Raw genomic sequence first — 17436 nt, 5'->3', positions numbered from 1 at the left:
GTCAGCTCGTTAGATGGTCACGAGTTACCAGGATTTATGCAAATTTGCTTTTTACCTCACAAAACCCACCCACGCACGCGCATCCAGCATTGTTCCAATGGCCTCATCCCATCCCACCACAACCTTTCGTGGTCGTCCGATTGTATCAATCCAATTCCAAAACTTCAAAAAAAACCTCCGCGAACCTCCCAACCTGGGGCCGTGGAGGAGTCGTGATTATATCCTAGGACAGACGGACGGACACAGACACACACATTCGGTGTCATTTGAACCACACACACACACACACAAATAGGTGCGGAAGGGCACCGCGCGGGAAAGCGAACTAATCTATGTCACATAATTCAACTATACTGACACCTCATTACCATTAACTCGTTTGTTTACCGCCATGTTTAACATCAGTCTTCCAGTGTACCAAATGGTTGCGTCGCTGTGGTCACACTTTCAATAGCGAGAGAGAGAGAGAGAGCGCGTAGAAGAAGGGGGGAAAAAGGCAAACACCACCAAACCATTCTACAGACTGACCACTCCATTCGTCTTTCTTTTTTTTTTTGTTCGTTCGTCGGTTTGGTTGTTTGGCTGCCGCCGCCATGTGACAACTCCAGCGCGTTCTAATGCCACGAGCGGGACTGGAGTGTAATTTATGGGCTCCATCCATCGCAGTTCCGAAACGCTCGGGTCGCCTCCCGCACGGGGGGGCCTACCTGACTGACTGGTCCCCGAAATTGACCCATCACCCGGGCCAGACGCGGGCAGCAAAAAAAAGGAGATCGTGCACAAAACGACTCTCGTTCACGTGCTCCCGCCTTGTTTGCTGACCACCAAACTGATCCTCCCGAGCGGCCGAGTTCTGTAGTTCGCGATGTCTACCTACCTTACCCCCCCCTATCCCGACCGTTTTGAAAACCTGTCAGCCCATAAATGGACTTTTGTGCACCGCTGTGTCCTGCATCCCGTGCATTCATTTTCCTTCACTTCTTTCCCGCAGCTACATCTACCCGCTGGACAAAGTCAGCATCAATGAATCATACTCGTCGTCCACCTATTCGAAGCGCGTGTGCAGCGTGGAGTCGCTCGAGACATCGACCAACACATGTAAGTAGTAGTCAGTGCCAGTGCGTGGCCAGGTCGAGGCGCCGGTCTCGGTGAACGATTGATTCGTTGCTCCTAAAGCCTTGTCCTCCGACTTGCACTACTACCCCTCGACGTGTACCCCCCACTCAATCGATCGTGATCAATTTGCCAGCACAGAACGCTTGTCTCAATTTGACATCCGATTGATTGACGTGGTCGAGAGGCAGTAGAACCTTTTACCTGGACCCCATTTACCCCAATACTACCCGGAACTCGGAGTAGTAGCTCGGAACTCTCCGAATGAGTGTAACCTGTCACAATTGTGTCACACAACACGGGTGACAGCTACACGAGTTGTGATACTAATTACTAACGGCAACATTTTGTACACTCTCGGCACGCTTTGACACCTTGGCTTTTCTCCAACTCCTACACACACACAACAAAAAACAACAGCGGCCGATTCCACCTACGACCAGGCGCCGATGCTCCCGCCCAGCAGCTCGCCCGCCATCCGCCCGACCACGCTGGTGGAGGAGCCGTTCCGCGGCGCGGAGGTGACGCACGCGACCCTAACGCCCGCCGGCGCCCTGCTCCGGCTCGCCACCTACTCGACCGCGCTGCTAATCCCCGAGGGCGCCATCCCGAAGCACCAGCGGCACAGCGTGGCGCTGTCGATCGTGCGCGACGACAAGCACCACGTGCCGGTGCCGACCGGGCCGCGCTCGACCTACCTCAGCCCGGTCGTGTTCTGCGGCCCGGTCGACACGAAGGTAAACAAACCGATCGTCATGCAGCTGCCCCACTGCGCGGAGAACCTGTCCGACTGGGCGTTCTCGCTGTACAGCGCGCCGGACAATGTAACGCCCTGGTGCAAGGTCGTGACGATCGGCGAGGAGACGCTCAACACGCCCGCCCTGGTGCAGATCGACAAGCGGTACGCGTACGTGCTGACGGAAACGTTCGGTAAGTACGTACTGGTGGGCGAATCGGCCACCGACATCCAGGAGCGGGTGGCGTGCAAAAGGCTGCGCCTGTTCATCTGCGGCCCGTCGACCGTGCCCGAGTTTTCCGACGTCAGCCTGCGGGTGTACATCGTGGAGGATAACCCGGGGGCGGAGGAGCGCTGCCGGCACTGCGAGCAGGAGATCGGCGGTGTCCTGCTCGGCCGCAGCACGGTGCTGCACTTTGCGGACGTCGGCCAGGCCGGGCTCAACATCGACCTGCAGTGCGTCGGTGGCTGGCGGGCGAAAAGCTCGAGCGAGCGGCAAACGATACCGTTCTCGCACGTGTGGAACAGCGCCTGTACGGCACTGCACTGCAGCTTTACCCTGTGCCGGACCGAGCACGACAAGTGTGACTTTAAGATCGTGGTGCAGGCGTCGCAGGATGTCCCCCAAGGGTTAGACGAGCGGCTGACCGCGATCGGTGTGCCGGCCACGCTCAGCATCTCCTCGTTCGTGCCGATGGCAAAGGATGGGCGCCACTGTCAGCACTCCTCCAGCTCGTTCGAAACGATGACGATCTGTAGCGTTGGGTCGGGCGACCACAACACCAACCTGCTCGCGACCGATCGCTTCCGGCTGTCGAAGGACGTCAAGCGGAAGCTGTGCCGGTGTCTCGATCCGCCGACGCAGAAGCGCAACGACTGGCGCATGCTTGCCGCACACCTGAACGTGGACCGGTACCTGACGTACTTTGCGACCCGGCCCTCACCCACCGACCAGATTCTCGACCTGTGGGAGTGTCGCAATCGCGACCTGAACGCGCTGCAGCAGCTGATCGAGATCTGCCGCACGATGGAGCGACCGGATGCGGTGGCGATACTGGAGCAGATCCAGCCGGCGGCCCCGTGGGTGTAGGAAGTCCTGCTGCACGGGAAGCCCAGAACTAACGAATAACCAAGCGATGGCTGCGATAGTAGGTCAAGTCACTCTTTATAAATATTTATAATTCATTATCAACCAAACGGACACCGCACCGCCTTGTCAGTGTGTTGCGCCAGCCGAAGAAGGGTGCGGAGAAATTGACTGACAGCCACACGGGCTCTGTTCTGCGGAACGGTTAGTCCGTCCTGTTACGTCCCTGTTTTTTCCCTCCCTGACTGTTCTTCGCTCTTTCTCCCCCGATCCGGGACCGGACTGGACAATCCTATCGGACAATCTGTTATTAACTCCGGCACTCTCGCGCAGACGAACTAGCCAGCGAACCCGTCTGCCAGTCGGGTAGTTGTCGGTTGTCACTCCACCCCTGACACTGACACGGCAACGGATGCGAGGCGTCATTGTACTGATTGCAATTGCACCGATGCCCGATGCTGTCCGTTTCGGAAAGAGCCCTTTCGAAGCCAGTTCAGGGGCCGAAAGGGTTCAGCTCGGAAAGGTCAGTGGTTGTGTTGGTGCTCGTCCGGCGGGATGCATACGTTACACACTGACTCAGAGCGCTAGTAGCAACGAGACTCCAGCGGAAGGAGAAGACGCGTGGACGCTGAGACGACTGGCATAAGGTGATTTTGTGTTTTCGTTTTCCGTTTCACTCTGTACAATGTAATGTAGCTGCTTAAGATGCTCTCGCACACACAGAGAAGCGCACAGTAAATCTCAACTACGTATCCTACGAAGCTATTGCTCAAATCAAGCAAAAGTTCATCCAGTAGTACCACGCGGAAGAAGAATTGGAACAAACCAGCATTTTTGTACGAAACATTGCCGTCTATCAAGCTATCGAACGACACACCAAACTCATATCAGTTGCGGTGCTAATGATACTACAACTTTCTTTCTTATCAATCTTCTCCAATTGGATACCGTAATCGATACAGTGCGTAACACAGCTATGGCAACACATTTTGTTGTTGCGAAAAAAAAAACAATAGTTGTAAATGTTTGTTACATAGCAGTCAAATTCCAAAGACTTGGAAATTCAAATCTTGCCCATTTCTATTATTAACAGTTTTGCATTTTTAGAGTATTATAGCCATTTTTACGTCAACGAATACTTGAAACAATATTTTTTCTTTAATTGAAATGGTATAAACTTAAAAAAGTTTTAAAAGTTTAAAAAGTTTTTTATACCATATACCAGGTTCAGTATCATTGTTTTCCTTCGTTGCATGGCGTTTGTCATAAACCAATAGCGATTTTGTTTACTAAATTTGTAAATTACGTTGCTTATTTTATTGGAATATATTCAAAAATTGTACCGAACTGTTCATCTAGCTGTGTTACGCACTGTAATAGTATTTTATTTTATTTCGCATCATTACTATAACATCAATATCTTCCTTCCTTTTCCAAACAAAAGAACACAGCATCCCTTTCAGACGAAAAGAAAAACAAGAGTGAATATTAAAAAAAACCCAATAGAATTAATTAATAAGACTGATACAAAACTGTATAAAGAAAAGCGGGCGAAGCGAAATAAGATAATTACGCGCAGTTCAAACCTGCATCTTGCGTGCACTACTGTTAGGCTCTGTTGAAAAACGTAAAATACCAAAAGATAAACATCGAACCACATGCGCATTGTATCAGAGAGGATTCAGATCTTGCCGATCCTTTAGGTGGTGTGTGTGGCGAATGGAATGGCATCTACACTAAGTACTACTATTCGATATAAGTTCGTACCAGTAGCGAGATGTAAGGCTTAATATGTTGTGCAACACTGACAGAGCCAGTGTCGCTTTCAGTGTCCTTCCCAAGAAAACAAAAATACGATTGAGTTTATGTACTGTATAAAGTTTAAGTGAAAGTAAGTGAAAAATCATACCGTTAGAGTACGTTTCTCGTCCAGTGTTGTGAACTATGTTAAAGATGATTTTATCATACTTTTTTTTTGGGCGGAGGGTATCGAGAAACACCGCCACCGCAAGATGTAATCATTCAGCACTAATGTTTCCTTAGTAATTAAAGTCTTTGGTATCATGCTAGAGTGTTGCTGCCATAGATAGACGTGCACCTGGAAGTCAAAATCGGTGTACCATCCTTTAGCAGTGACCACCAAAATAGACGACACGGTAAGAGGTGATAAAATATTCAAAATATTTTATGTTCGATTACTCTCCTTCAAAGCCCTTACTCTACTATCAACGCTCTGCCCACTGCGGCTGAAATTATTAGTTGTCTAGTGTGTAGTGCACCAAGCAAAAACGAATTCTACCCTATCGAACTTAACCGGAATTGCCTTTGTTCTAGTTTCTATGATTATTCTTAACAATGCTTTTAAATTTAACGCTATCGAGTGTACGCACGTACGGAGTTCATGTTTTAGATGTACTAATTCAAACTTTAGTCTTCTACCTCATTACAGGGTGTGGTGGGAAGGGATGCGCAAATCTTTTCAATTCAATTTTCAAATTTAATGAGTCATCTGACCAGTATATTACTATAACCCAACAGATCAATACAGATTATCAAACTGGTTTGTTTGCATCAATATCTTTACAGGATTTACAGGTTTTTGATGTGAAAATTAGTTTTCAATTCAATCATCCATTTTCAGATATGAAAATAGAGCCTTCAATTTGACTTCAAACATTCTTCCTGGCTGCTTAAGGCGGCGCTCTAGCAGCAATCGAACACGACATCCGACACGAACAAACCCATATAATCATATGGAGGTGCACTGTCAGACACAAACAAACAAACAAGAAAAACGTCGAGTCGAACATGTCAGTTGATTCTGTCTGTGATGTTCGATACCCACCTGTGCTGTGAGTACCTTGGCTGTCAAACGCTTCACAGCTACAGTAGATAGAATTCAATTCGGGACATTTTTAAGTTTGTTTACGTAGTTTGTCTCTTTTTCTTCTTAAAATTGCGTGCAAAATATTTAAAATAGCTATCAATAATTATTGTTAAACTTTTCAATCAATTATAACATCAAATATAAAGGATTGAAACGTATTAAACTATTGTGTGTACATAATCCATGTGTATGCACTGTATGTGTTTTGGCATGGACGTTTGTTTACATTTTTCAATATTAAATTTGAATGATTTCTATGTTATTATAGATGTGAATCACTAGTAAATTATGAGTTGAATCTTCCCCCTGCAGGTGGATATTCATTTAAACTATGAAAATGCTTCATTTTCGAGACGAAAAGAAAGGCGTATTGCAGTGCATCATGACAGGTCTATAAGACATCGAACAGCTGACAGAGCACCTATCGAACAGAGTCGTGTTTGTTTGTCTCGTTCGATTGGTCCCAGAGCGCCGCCTAACTCTGTCTTTAAAACAACACACCAAGGTGTATATAGTTATTTTGTGCGAATCAAGTATTGTTTTTGGAGTTCGGCAGTGTCTATGAGGCTCAAAACGTTGTCCCAAAGTGGGATAAGTTCCCATCTAGTGAGTTATCTTCAAAGGACTTAATGAACGCAAGAACATGCCAAAAAGTTGGGTAAAGTATTTGCACAAATTAATAAGAATTTTCGCATTCCTTTCCACCACACTCTGTAGTAGAATGATTTACCAAGACGCGACATGTTCCGTATGTTACAAATTTTAGGTTTAGGCACTGGAATATGATGCAAAAAAAGAGTGGATCTTACTATACGGACGAAAAAATCGTAGGTAATGTGTAAAAAGTATGTCCACGTACACCTGTGTGTGTATTTGTTCAAAGAACCTTACGATAAAAATGAGAAACATGCGCCAGAAAGAAAAAAAAGGAAAGAGAATACCTTGTATTACACTGTATAAGAGCAATGCTGCTAAATACTTCACAAATGCCAAGTGCCAAGAGAAAATACTTGTTTCCCATACATATTGTGCTCTTCTTCTTCCTCTGTCACTCTGGTACTCACTCTTACTCTCCCCCCTTTCCCAAGAATGGTCACCCCAGTCCATAACTAACGAACCCTCACACACAGAGTTTGAGGTTCGTTTAGAATTGTCCTTTCATGCATGGTGCGGCTAGTGGCCGCCCATCCCCCTGGGTTGAGCGCATATTTGTCAAGGACAGCACACACACACACACACACCGAAAAGGGACACGAAAGAATACAACCGTCCCCGCATTGTATTCTGCTCAAACATCATATTTCGCTCCCAATCCCCTCTACTTCCGGCGGGTAGCCACCGCCTGGCGTGGCTTCCTTTCGGGACACGTGCTACAAATCAACCAGCATCTCGCTCGCTTGCATACCCCCGTGTCCCCGCCATTCACCGACACTCACTTCCGGTCTGCTCGTCCGTCCGCCCGCCCGGTGGCAATTAACTCAGCTGGAAACGAAATTAATTGTAAAACCGCACCGCGCGCGCATCGGCTGCACCGCAACCGCATTGTGCACACAATGCACACACAAACACACACATGCACAAAAACACAATGCACAACAATGAGTAAAACAAAGAAGCATCCCGACGACAGAAATATGAGCATAAATTGTCAATAAATTGTGGAATGCATGCACACACACACATTCTACGCCTTTTTGCTCTGTAGCCTTTTGCCCGGGCGCAGTTCCAGGGAACGGCTGGGAGTCATTTCTGCCACGGGGAAGGATACAATTTTAAAAATTGTTTCTGCTTTTTAGTTTGATTTCTGTTTTTTTTTTTGTGTGCTGTTTGTTCCCCCCAGTTGTGTAGATTCGGCATAGAGCACAAATGGTTGCCATCAGTAGGGGATGATAATGGTGTGTGCGTATCGAAAAAAAGGCCTGATTTTCCTTTTTTTGCCTTGGCCTAGGTCTAAAACGAGCAATAGCGACAAAAAAGCGCAACTATTTCGCAATGCATTTGCATACATTGATGCTAGGCGCTACCATTGCTAAAATGTATTCAATTAGAGCACATTTTCGAACAATGGGCCCGTGCCTATGACAGCGCCAGCCCGACCGGAAGACCGGACCGGAAGCCGCACGTTCGGCCTCAGTGGCTCTATCGGTGCTTTTCTCCCGGCGCAGTCATTAGCTTAAAACCTTTTCACCCAGCCCTCTTTGCTCTGGTGAGGGGCATTTGTATGATGGGAATTGATTTATGGACGATTTTCCATAATCGATGACAGTATCGGGCAGGATAATATTTTCAAATTAAATATCTGTCCCAAAACGACCTTCCCCTCCCTCCCTAGTGGTTCAAATGCTGGAGCGCAAATGGAGTGCTGGCAGGCATAACCCGCTGGAGTCCCGCGGTAGGATGAGAGAACCAATAGCAAGGATTAAGACCGATACACAAACAAACACAAAAAAGTGGTACCGCGGGCCGGTTCGTGCGCGAATATGCGGGCTTCGTTGGGCTCGCGAATCTACGACTAATGCACAAAATAGTGCAAATATCCTAATGGAAGCGTTCCGGAAAAGGGAAAGGGAGCCAGTGGAGGCAGAATGGACAGGGCAGATTGGGCAAATGTTTCCCGTCTCGGTGTGTGACAGTTGATGCGTAACGAACATGGCACTCGACACACGATGAGCATAATTAAATCGACATCGGTAGTGAACCGGAACACGGATGGTCAGGATACCGGCCTTAGGTCGCTAGGGCCAAGTGTACCGGGCGGAAAGGTTGGAGTGAGTGCCTGCGTGACAAGTGTGTGGTGCCTCGATGCGTAAGCACATGTTGGTCAGCTGGAGAGAGAGAGAAAGAGATGGAAGGAGAAGTGGCAGAACAATTGGCTCGGGCAGTTTTGTAAATCCGGAGGTTGTCTTTTGCCTAGGAGCGAACAGATCACTCGGCAGGCGTGTGCGTTTGTGTAGATATACACTCGAATTCTTGTGTAAGTAGTTTCCAATTGTAATGTGTAATCGATAGTAAGGCATACGGCTACCATCACGGTTGATATACATATACATCTACTATACTGCCCGTGGAGGCAAACACATTTATATATATATTTGTTATAAAATATAATCGAAAACTATACAGCATATTCGTGTTGATTTTTGGCGTTCTTTCTTAAGCATCCGTAAAGCGATTGTGGATTTAGAGGTAAGTATTGTAAAAATGATTAAATTTGGATTATTGTGGACGTTACTGTTGCTCTTCAATAAACGTTGGTTGTGATTTGGGCCTAACCATGCCCCATTGAAAAATAAAGCATTTGATTCGTAAAGCTTATTTTGAACCCATCGAAAATGAATGATATAAGATTAAGATACGATTTTCGCTATCATGCTTCGTTCGTTCTAGAAGTCAGCAATACAGTTGTGACATCGAATGATAGGAATTTGTTTTCGTAATTTCTCCATATGTTCCCATGGGCCTCGTGCTGAACTGAGGATCGAAAACTTTCTTAGTAAGGTATGAGTCCGGGATCCTCATTCTTCGCCTTTTACCAGGAGAAGGGAACGATGGAAACCAGGAGTTATGATAGGAAGCACGCACGTGGAATTTCATTTCAGAAACTTCATGCTTGATGGACGCAAGACCTCATCTAACAAGACTCCGGAGCTTCGAGGTAGTAGCACTTCAGGAGGCCTTTTTCTTACTAAACATTAGTTTTGGCTTGCTGCTCAAGTATCCGAAACCACTCCGACCGAAACCAAGTCCAATGATGCCAATGATGTCAGACGCGTAGAAGCCATCTTGTCACTTAAATGTGGCTCCATCGGGCGTTATCTAACCTTGTGTATTAAAATCATTTTGGGGCTAGTTTGTCTGGTGTCGTACGTATGTCAGACCAGCTGAATGAAAACTCGTGATTATAGCGACACCTTAATTGTCTTTTCACACATCGTCGCAGGTTTTGATCTTCTTCTTCTTCTATTTGGCGTAACGTCCTACGCGGACATGCCGGCCTATACAGGCTTTCGAGACTTCATTCATTACCACGCAGCCGGATAGTCAATCCTTGCTACGGGGGGACTGTCCATTTTAGACATGAACCCATGACGGGCATGTTATTGCATCGTTCTGGTTGACGACTGTACCACGGGACCACCCTTTTTGATGTCATGCTAATTTCTAATCCAATGTTCTCTGCAACCAGGACCGGGCCAAACTGAGGTGGCAAAATGACGTAGAAACGTCCACCGGGTAAGGCCTGGCTATTCTGCTCAATATAGCTAAGGGAATACTTCAGGGAATATATGAGAGCAGCTGACCAATGGTGTCTGTACAATCAACACATTCCAAGATCTGGAACAGCTTAAAGAAGTCGATTTCAGAAGTATCCATCTTTTAACCTTGGATGACTCTCTCTCTCTAACGACATGTTGAACAGCACACTGATATCCCCATGCTCTTGACGCAGTACGTTTATAAGCAACAAAGTTTGGGCCCTTTGTTTCAATCCATCTTCACCTGACACTTGACGTTGGTCATGGTTTTTTTGTAACAGTAAAGCCAGAATCCAGTCTCGTAAAGTCGTTTAGCCGTCGTTTAGGTCGAAAGCCGTTTAGCCGGTCTCGTAGTACAGTCGTTAACTCGTACGACTTAACAACATGCCCGTCATGGGTTCAATCCCCAAATAGACCGCGCCGCCATACGTAGGATTGACTATCCTGCTATGGGGGGGAATCAATTAGTCACTGAAAGCCAAGCCCACAAGTGGGTACAGGCAGGCCTTGACCGACATCGGTTGTTGAGCCAAAGAAGAAGAAGAAAGCCAGAATCCAGGATACAGATTCAGTTACGGTACCATACGGTTCGTATAGAATTCCGCAAAGAAATCGCGCATACAACAAAATTAAATCAAAACACAATCACATACGTTAAAATAGTTGCACTACCACTACAAATAGGTCCACGTATTGCCTAAATAGTTGACTAAAATTGTTGTGGGCAGCCGTGCGTGCCGACCCCTGGACTTGCCGTGGCAGTTGCGCTGCCACCGGTCAACGTCCAGGGGGACAACTGTGTGTACACGCACACTGTCGCACACACTAAGCGTGCAAGGCTTAGTGTGTGCCGAGCGCCGAGGAGAGTGTGCACGAAGGTCGATCGAGCAGGAGCTCTCGGCAGGGGCGCTCAGTGCGGCTGGTGCGCGGCCACCGCAATTGTACGTTTTAAAGTGTTGTACGTTCTATTATTATTTATTATGTAAAGTTGTAATATGTATAAATAAAATAATAAGTGCAAAGAGCAGTTCATAACAAAAATAGCCTAAATGTATGACTAATACTTACAGCAGAGAAAAACACACAGGATACAGAAGCCATCTTTTAATCACGCACAACACTACTAAACCACTGTCTACTGCTTGCCATCCAGTCACTGAAGCAAAGTACACTTCACACACCACCGGAGCAAGTTCTTTAGCGTCCGTTGCCTAGCAACGCGCCAACGGTCTTCACAGAGCAAGTGGATTGCCATTGTGCAACTGTCACTACTTGCGACCAATAGGTGTTTTAGGTAATTTACATTTTTATCGACATTTTAATTATTTGTTTTTAATTGTTTACAACTTCTGGGTAGTTTTTCAAATGAAATCCTTTATTTCTCCCAGATTAGATATACCAATTAAACCATGGCGCAACTAGCTTCACCAAAAACACACCAAAGTCCCACCGAACAGGCACGACCTTCAAAGCAACCGGTAGAAACGCTCACACTGAACGATCTCGATCCGTCGATACGGGACGCGTTTCCCAAACTAAAAGCATTCAACAATGTACAGCGCGCCGTCGCCAATACCGTCCTGCAAACGGACAATTCAATAGTGGTCAACGCTCCCACCGGCTCAGGCAAAACGGTGATCCTCGAGCTCGCAATGCTGAAACTCTCCACACAGGCAAAGGACGCCCCGTATCGTATCGTTTACCTCGCACCAACGCGTTCACTGTGTGCGGAAAAGTTTCAAGACTGGAAGGGGCGCTTCGCACCGCACGGGCTCAGCTGCATCCAGTTCGATGGGGATAATCTGGTCGAGGATGTGGCCCAGCTCAGCCACCATCGGCTCATCCTGAGCACGCCGGAAAAGTGGGAAGTGTTTACGCGCCACTGGGACGACCAGAGCGTGGCCTGCGTGCTGCGACCGATCCGGCTGTGCCTGATTGACGAGATTCAAATCATGAACGATAGCGATCGGGGCGCCAACCTGGAGCTCGTCATCTCACGCATGAAGTATATCGATTCGAGGCTACGGAGAGGGGACGCGCCCGGTGGAGAGATGCTGCAGTCGATTCGGTTCATTGCCGTGTCCGCCTGCATTCCCAATGTGGATGATTTTGCCCGCTGGCTTGCGAGCGAGGGAAGAACTGTGGTTCCGTACACGTTCGACGAGACGAACCGCACGACCCGGATCGAACGGCACGTGCTGTCCTTCCCGAGCGCTTCGAATCCGTACAAGTTCGAGCTGAACCTCAACTACAAGCTGCCGGCAATCATCGAGCAATACTCGGCCCACAAACCGACGCTCGTCTTCTGCACTTCGCGCAGGAGCGTCGAGTCAACGGCTAAATTTCTTGCCAACCGATCACCGGTGAAACGGGCTGGTCCAGCGGCCGGCTCAGCACTGGCCGAGCTGGCCGGCAATTTGGCCAACCGTACGCTGCAGGAGTGTGTGGCGAAGGGTGTCGCTTACCATCATGCCGGTTTGCTGCACAACGATCGCAATCAGATCGAAGCGCACTTCCGGGCCGGCCATCTGGCGGTCCTGTGCTGTACCAGCACCCTCTGCATGGGTGTCAACCTGCCCGCCTACCTGGTCGTGGTCAAGTCCACGTGCAACCACACCGGCAAAGAGTACACCGACAACTACGTGCTGCAGATGGTTGGCCGGGCAGGGCGGGCCGAATTCAGCGAGGACGGTGTCGCCGTCATACTAACCACCGATGGGAATGCGTCCCGCTACCAGCGGGTCGTCACCGAGACGGCCCCCATCGAGTCGCAGCTCCGCCGCAAGCTGCCGGAACTGCTCAACTCGGAGATAGCGCACGGCATCATCTACGACCAGCCGGCCGTGATGGAGTGGATCCGGTCGACGTTTTTCTACGTACGCGCGCAGACGAACCCCTCGCACTACCAACTGGCCGGTGGGCGGCTCCTGGACGAGCAGATCGAGAAGCTGTGCTGCGACACGATCGAATCACTCGAAGCGAACGAACTGGTAGTGAGGCAGCGCCCGAATGCGATCGTTCCGTCCGCTTGTGGCCGGCTGATGGCCCGGAATCAGCTCTCCTTCCCCACGCTGCAGCTGCTCCAGCAGGGCCTTAAAGGGCGGGAAACGTTGGATGAAATGCTCGTCCTGATCACGCGAGCCCACGAGTTCGGAGAGTTTACCTGCCGCCAGGGGGAGAAAAAGATCCTCAACACACTGAATGGACCCACCATTTCGGCGTCGTTCTGTGACGGAGGGGACGATGTGACCGGTGGCGTACGGTTCCGCTGGCCAAGGCGCATCTGTACGACGGGCGCAAAGGTGTACTGTCTGGTGCAGGCTGTGTTCGGTAATTTGCCCATCAACGATCACGGGCTGCATCAGGAGGCGGCCAAGATGGTAACCGTCGGTGGCCGTATTGCGCGGTTCGTGATCGGTCTACTAACCGCCAAAAGGGATCACCCGCTCGAGGGTGGATGCTTCCGGGCACTGGTCAGTGCGGCCACACTGCTGCAGTGCTTTCAGACGAAGCTTTGGGAGGACAGCCCGTACGTGGCGAAGCAGCTGGGCCAGATTGGCCCACGGCTTGCCCGCCACCTGGCGGAGCGGGGCAAAGGGACGTTCGCGGCCATCCGCCACTCGGATCCGCGGGAAATTGAATGCATCGTGAAAAAGCCGCCACCGGTCGGCAATGATATCGTCAACTTTGTCACCGGTTTGCCGGAGTTTACGATCAAACTGTGCAAAGTGGAGGGAGCTGCTAGCGGGCAGCCGAGCTTTACCTGCACCGTGGCACAAAACAACACGCACTACGATCCGGAGATAGCGGTAAGCTTCTGCGTGCTGGTGGGCGATTCGTCCAATCGCGTGCTGCTGCACGTGGACAACTGTACGGTGGAAAGCATTCCGGTGATGGGCTGCACGTGGCCCTTGCCGGTAAGGGACGACAGCGGCGCCCCGATCGAATCGCTCTCCGCTCACCTGATCTGCCACGAGTGGTGTGGGCTGGACTGCTCCCATACGCTGTGGCTGGTGGAACAGCCACCGAGCGTGGTGAAGCACCGCCAGACGGCCATAACAAACTTCTTCCCCAACACGTCGCTGAACGAGTCAGCGATTGGCGGGGAAAAGATCGCCTTACCTTCTGCGCTGGAGCTATCGCGCTTGCGTTGGAATGAGACGAACGCGCACGAGGTGTCCGTAGACTTGCCAAACAAGCTTCCCTTACCAGGAGCAGCATCCCGTATGCCATTGAACACGAGCAGGTGGAACGAAAGCTGCAACGAGAGTGTCGCGTTTCGGACCTCTGTCAGCAATACTACATTTATTTCAAACAATTCCACTAAACTAGCCGATACGAGCAACGACATTTCCGCAATGCTCGATAGCCGCGTGCTGCAAAAGCCTCTTCGTTCCATCCTGAAACCCTTTTCCACGGTACCGCCCAGGAAGCCGCATGCTTTCGCACCGCTAAACATATCCCACTCCTCGCTGATGGGAAACAGTAAGCAGAACCACTTCCAACAGGCAGCGAAGCGTATCGTTACACCTGTAGCGATTCGACCGGATGAGCTGGAGTACATTTTTCAACCGGACAGATGCACCCTTAACTTTACACTGTGCAGCCCGGTAGATGATATAGTCGATTGCTTGCAAAGGTACACCATTTTTCGGGCCGATTGCTGTACGCCTCCGGACGTGCTGGTAGAGGTTCAGGTTGAGCCGGCTGTTAGGGTGGAGGAGCGCAAAAGGAAGAACTTTGACCTGGGGAAGGCAGCGGATGTGTTTGTCTCGGATGAAGAGTGACCAATTGGTACTTTTAGTAGCACTTTTCACCCGTTCTTAGTGGAATGCTTTTACCTACTTACTGTAACAACACAGTAGCTCACATTGAATAGTATCAAAACTTTGCAATTTATTGATAATACACGTTGCACGGCAATGAACACACGTGAACTAAACACTACGGTCAAAATATGAAATCCAAAGCCTGGTTTTTTTAAGGATTTACTCCCTTGCCTTATTCCTGTTGTGGATGCAACAAAAGAAGACGCTATTTTCAACCCTGTAAGACAAGCGATATGCTAGTGCAAAAAAAAGAACTATCTCTATCGATCTTTCCTACGATCACTACCGTTTCGTTTCCTCTTTCTTCCTACGCCCTTTTCAGTCGAAATCGTTACAATTCCTTTTACAGCCTTACAACAACTCAAAAACAGGAAAAACAAAATCAAACTAAGTAAGTTTACTCCCCCCAAAAACTCACACAAAATCGTACACTATCAGTAGCGTACTTGTACTTTTGTCTTTTGTCGTCTAGACAGACGCCACGTGGCGTAAGAAAATGGAAAGAAAATACACTCTGCTACTGTGGGAATACAGCTACTCCGGCTAATAGAATAGAATAAAAAGGAAGAGCTTCTATACAGCTATATAGGTATGTAGTAGCTTCTCTATCACACGCACACAAAAATATCGTCGTTGCACGATCAAAATCTAACCCTTTTTAGTTCCTGCAATGTTGGTTGCTTGTAGTTTAGCAGCAAAAGCCCTTTAGTGGTCCTTTTGGTTTGCTTCGGCTCCTGCTGCTGCTCATCCTGCATCGTTATTGTTGTGGGGAAGGTACGTTATACAACTATTTATCGTATGTATGCGTTCACCGAGGTAATTTCAACCAATAACCTCGTCCAATAAGCTCTCTAAATGCGTAACTCCCTGTTCTACTAATGTAATAATGCTGGGATATGCTTCACCGATAAAGCTGATTATCATACAGCGGAGTTTGAAATACAGGTTGGTAGTGGGCATGAGTTACGGCCCTCGATTATTGCTTTCACTTTCTTCTGGCATTTAGTTTGTCTTTCTTGTTTTTTGGCAAAGTCATTTCTCATTCGCTCAACTGGGGCCAACTGTACTGTCGTTGCAATGCGTGTATATGTGTGTGTGTGTAGGTGTGTTTGTGTCTTTTGTAAAGTGCTTCCGGTAAACGCGCTTATCGCAGCTTCTCCCTCAGCCAGTCCTCGGTCATATCGTCCAGCTCGCGGATTTCGTAGTAGCGCGTCAGGTCGGCCTCGCGCTGCAGCGCCATGCGCGTTTTCGCGTACAGCATGCACAGCTCCATCTGGCTGTCGCGCGGCGTGTAGAAGATGAAGCACATCGGGTAAGATATTCGCGAATCGTCGTGCACCATCTTGTAGCTGTAGATGATGTAGCGCGGCTGGTGGCTGGGCAGCTGTTCCTGCAGCTCCTCGATCGCTACGTCATCCAGCAGCTCGTCCACGGTAACCAGCTGCTTCTCGCGGTCGATTTTCACTGCAAAACACGGCGCCCACAGTTTCGTTAGAATAAAGCATGCACAGTTCCCCCCCTTCCGGCACCGTTACGTAGTGAAGATGATGATTCATCTGCAACGCGCGACAGCGCGAGATAACAGCACCGTGTGGCGTGGCGTGGCGGAGCGTACTTACGAATCAATGCCGTATTGGTTGCGTTGCGGCGGAAGCGAAACTTGCTGATCTCCTCCTTTGCCTCGGGGCTAATATCACAGATCTGCGCTTCAGTCTAGTCAAGCGGAAACGGATGATTAGGTACAATTATCTTGCCCACCAAGTGGGGTTTGAAAACACGAACCAGCCGCTCCTAAATTGAATGCGAATGTAAACTTACCATCGTGTTTTCGGTTCCTTTCGAGCACTCACAAACACAGCACAAAACCAATAGCGATATGTTTCGTTGCGAGAAATTTGAACACACCAAGTGCGGAATTATGCTGCCGAAGAGTGTACGACGAAAGGGCGGCGATGTTTGAATGCGCCTCGCCTAGATTCTTTGTTTGTGTTTTGTTCGGTGCCGTTTTGTATTGGTTGTCTTCTTGTTCTTGGACCCGTTGGACAAGGCGAGAGTTTTTGACGTTTGAAAATAGCTGCATCTTGCTCATTTTCTCTAGCCGTCCTTCACTCGCTTACAGTGCTCATTTCGAGGTGAGCTTCTGTGCTCCCCTCTCACACCTTGCACCAAACATTTCGGCCACTTTGTCGTCTCTTTCGCGCAAATGGACGCGTGAAAAATGTAAACAACTTGGTGACTGATGCGAAATAGAAGTGCTCAATTTTGTTGATTATTTTGTATGAAATTCAACAGAAAATGGATACACGTGATGTTTTATTAATACCTAAAAGGTTTTAAATTACTGTGCGACGCATAGGGTCGCCGTTCAAAGTACTCGCACGCCCACAGCTAAGCGAGATGTGGCATGAGGCAAAACATCCGGCGACAGGTAAGTTTGTTAAAAAAGTGCTTGATTTTAAGCATTAGATGAACAAGGCTTGCTCTGTTGATGATATGCGATAGGTGCTGTGTTGAATAATGGTTTATCA

General features: G+C 48.6%; 3 protein-coding genes across 10 annotated transcripts in view; 2 read left to right on the top strand and 1 right to left on the bottom strand.

The window, feature by feature from the left end:
- The window catches only part of LOC1280018 (netrin receptor UNC5C), a 57021-nt gene extending 48071 nt beyond the window's left edge, over positions 1-8950 (top strand). For all 8 annotated transcript variants that reach the window (XM_061658398.1, XM_061658392.1, XM_061658393.1 and 5 more), the window contains 2 exons: positions 992-1098; positions 1534-8950. In XM_061658398.1, the coding sequence (XP_061514382.1) occupies positions 992-1098; positions 1534-2939 (1513 nt within the window). In that variant the 3' untranslated portion in view covers positions 2940-8950. The remainder of the gene's footprint in view (positions 1-991; positions 1099-1533) is intronic.
- Positions 8951-10628: 1678 nt separating this feature from the next.
- On the top strand, positions 10629-15016 carry LOC3291892 (probable ATP-dependent DNA helicase HFM1). Its single transcript, XM_061658399.1, has 2 exons — positions 10629-11373; positions 11468-15016. The coding sequence occupies exon 2, from the start codon at positions 11489-11491 to the stop codon at positions 14864-14866; it is 3378 nt and encodes a 1125-aa protein (XP_061514383.1). The 5' UTR covers positions 10629-11373; positions 11468-11488; the 3' UTR covers positions 14867-15016.
- On the bottom strand, positions 14956-17139 carry LOC1280016 (glia maturation factor gamma). Its single transcript, XM_319810.5, has 3 exons — positions 16727-17139; positions 16528-16621; positions 14956-16372 (listed from the first exon to the last, which is right to left on the bottom strand). Exons 1-3 carry the CDS (start codon positions 16727-16729, stop codon positions 16053-16055), a joined length of 417 nt encoding a protein of 138 aa, XP_319810.3. The 5' UTR covers positions 16730-17139; the 3' UTR covers positions 14956-16052.
- Positions 17140-17436: the final 297 nt, after the last annotated feature.

This window comes from Anopheles gambiae, chromosome 3 (genome assembly GCF_943734735.2).
Source record: "Anopheles gambiae chromosome 3, idAnoGambNW_F1_1, whole genome shotgun sequence".
Lineage (NCBI taxonomy): Eukaryota > Metazoa > Arthropoda > Insecta > Diptera > Culicidae > Anopheles > Anopheles gambiae.
This window is presented reverse-complemented; position numbering and strand designations above follow the sequence as displayed.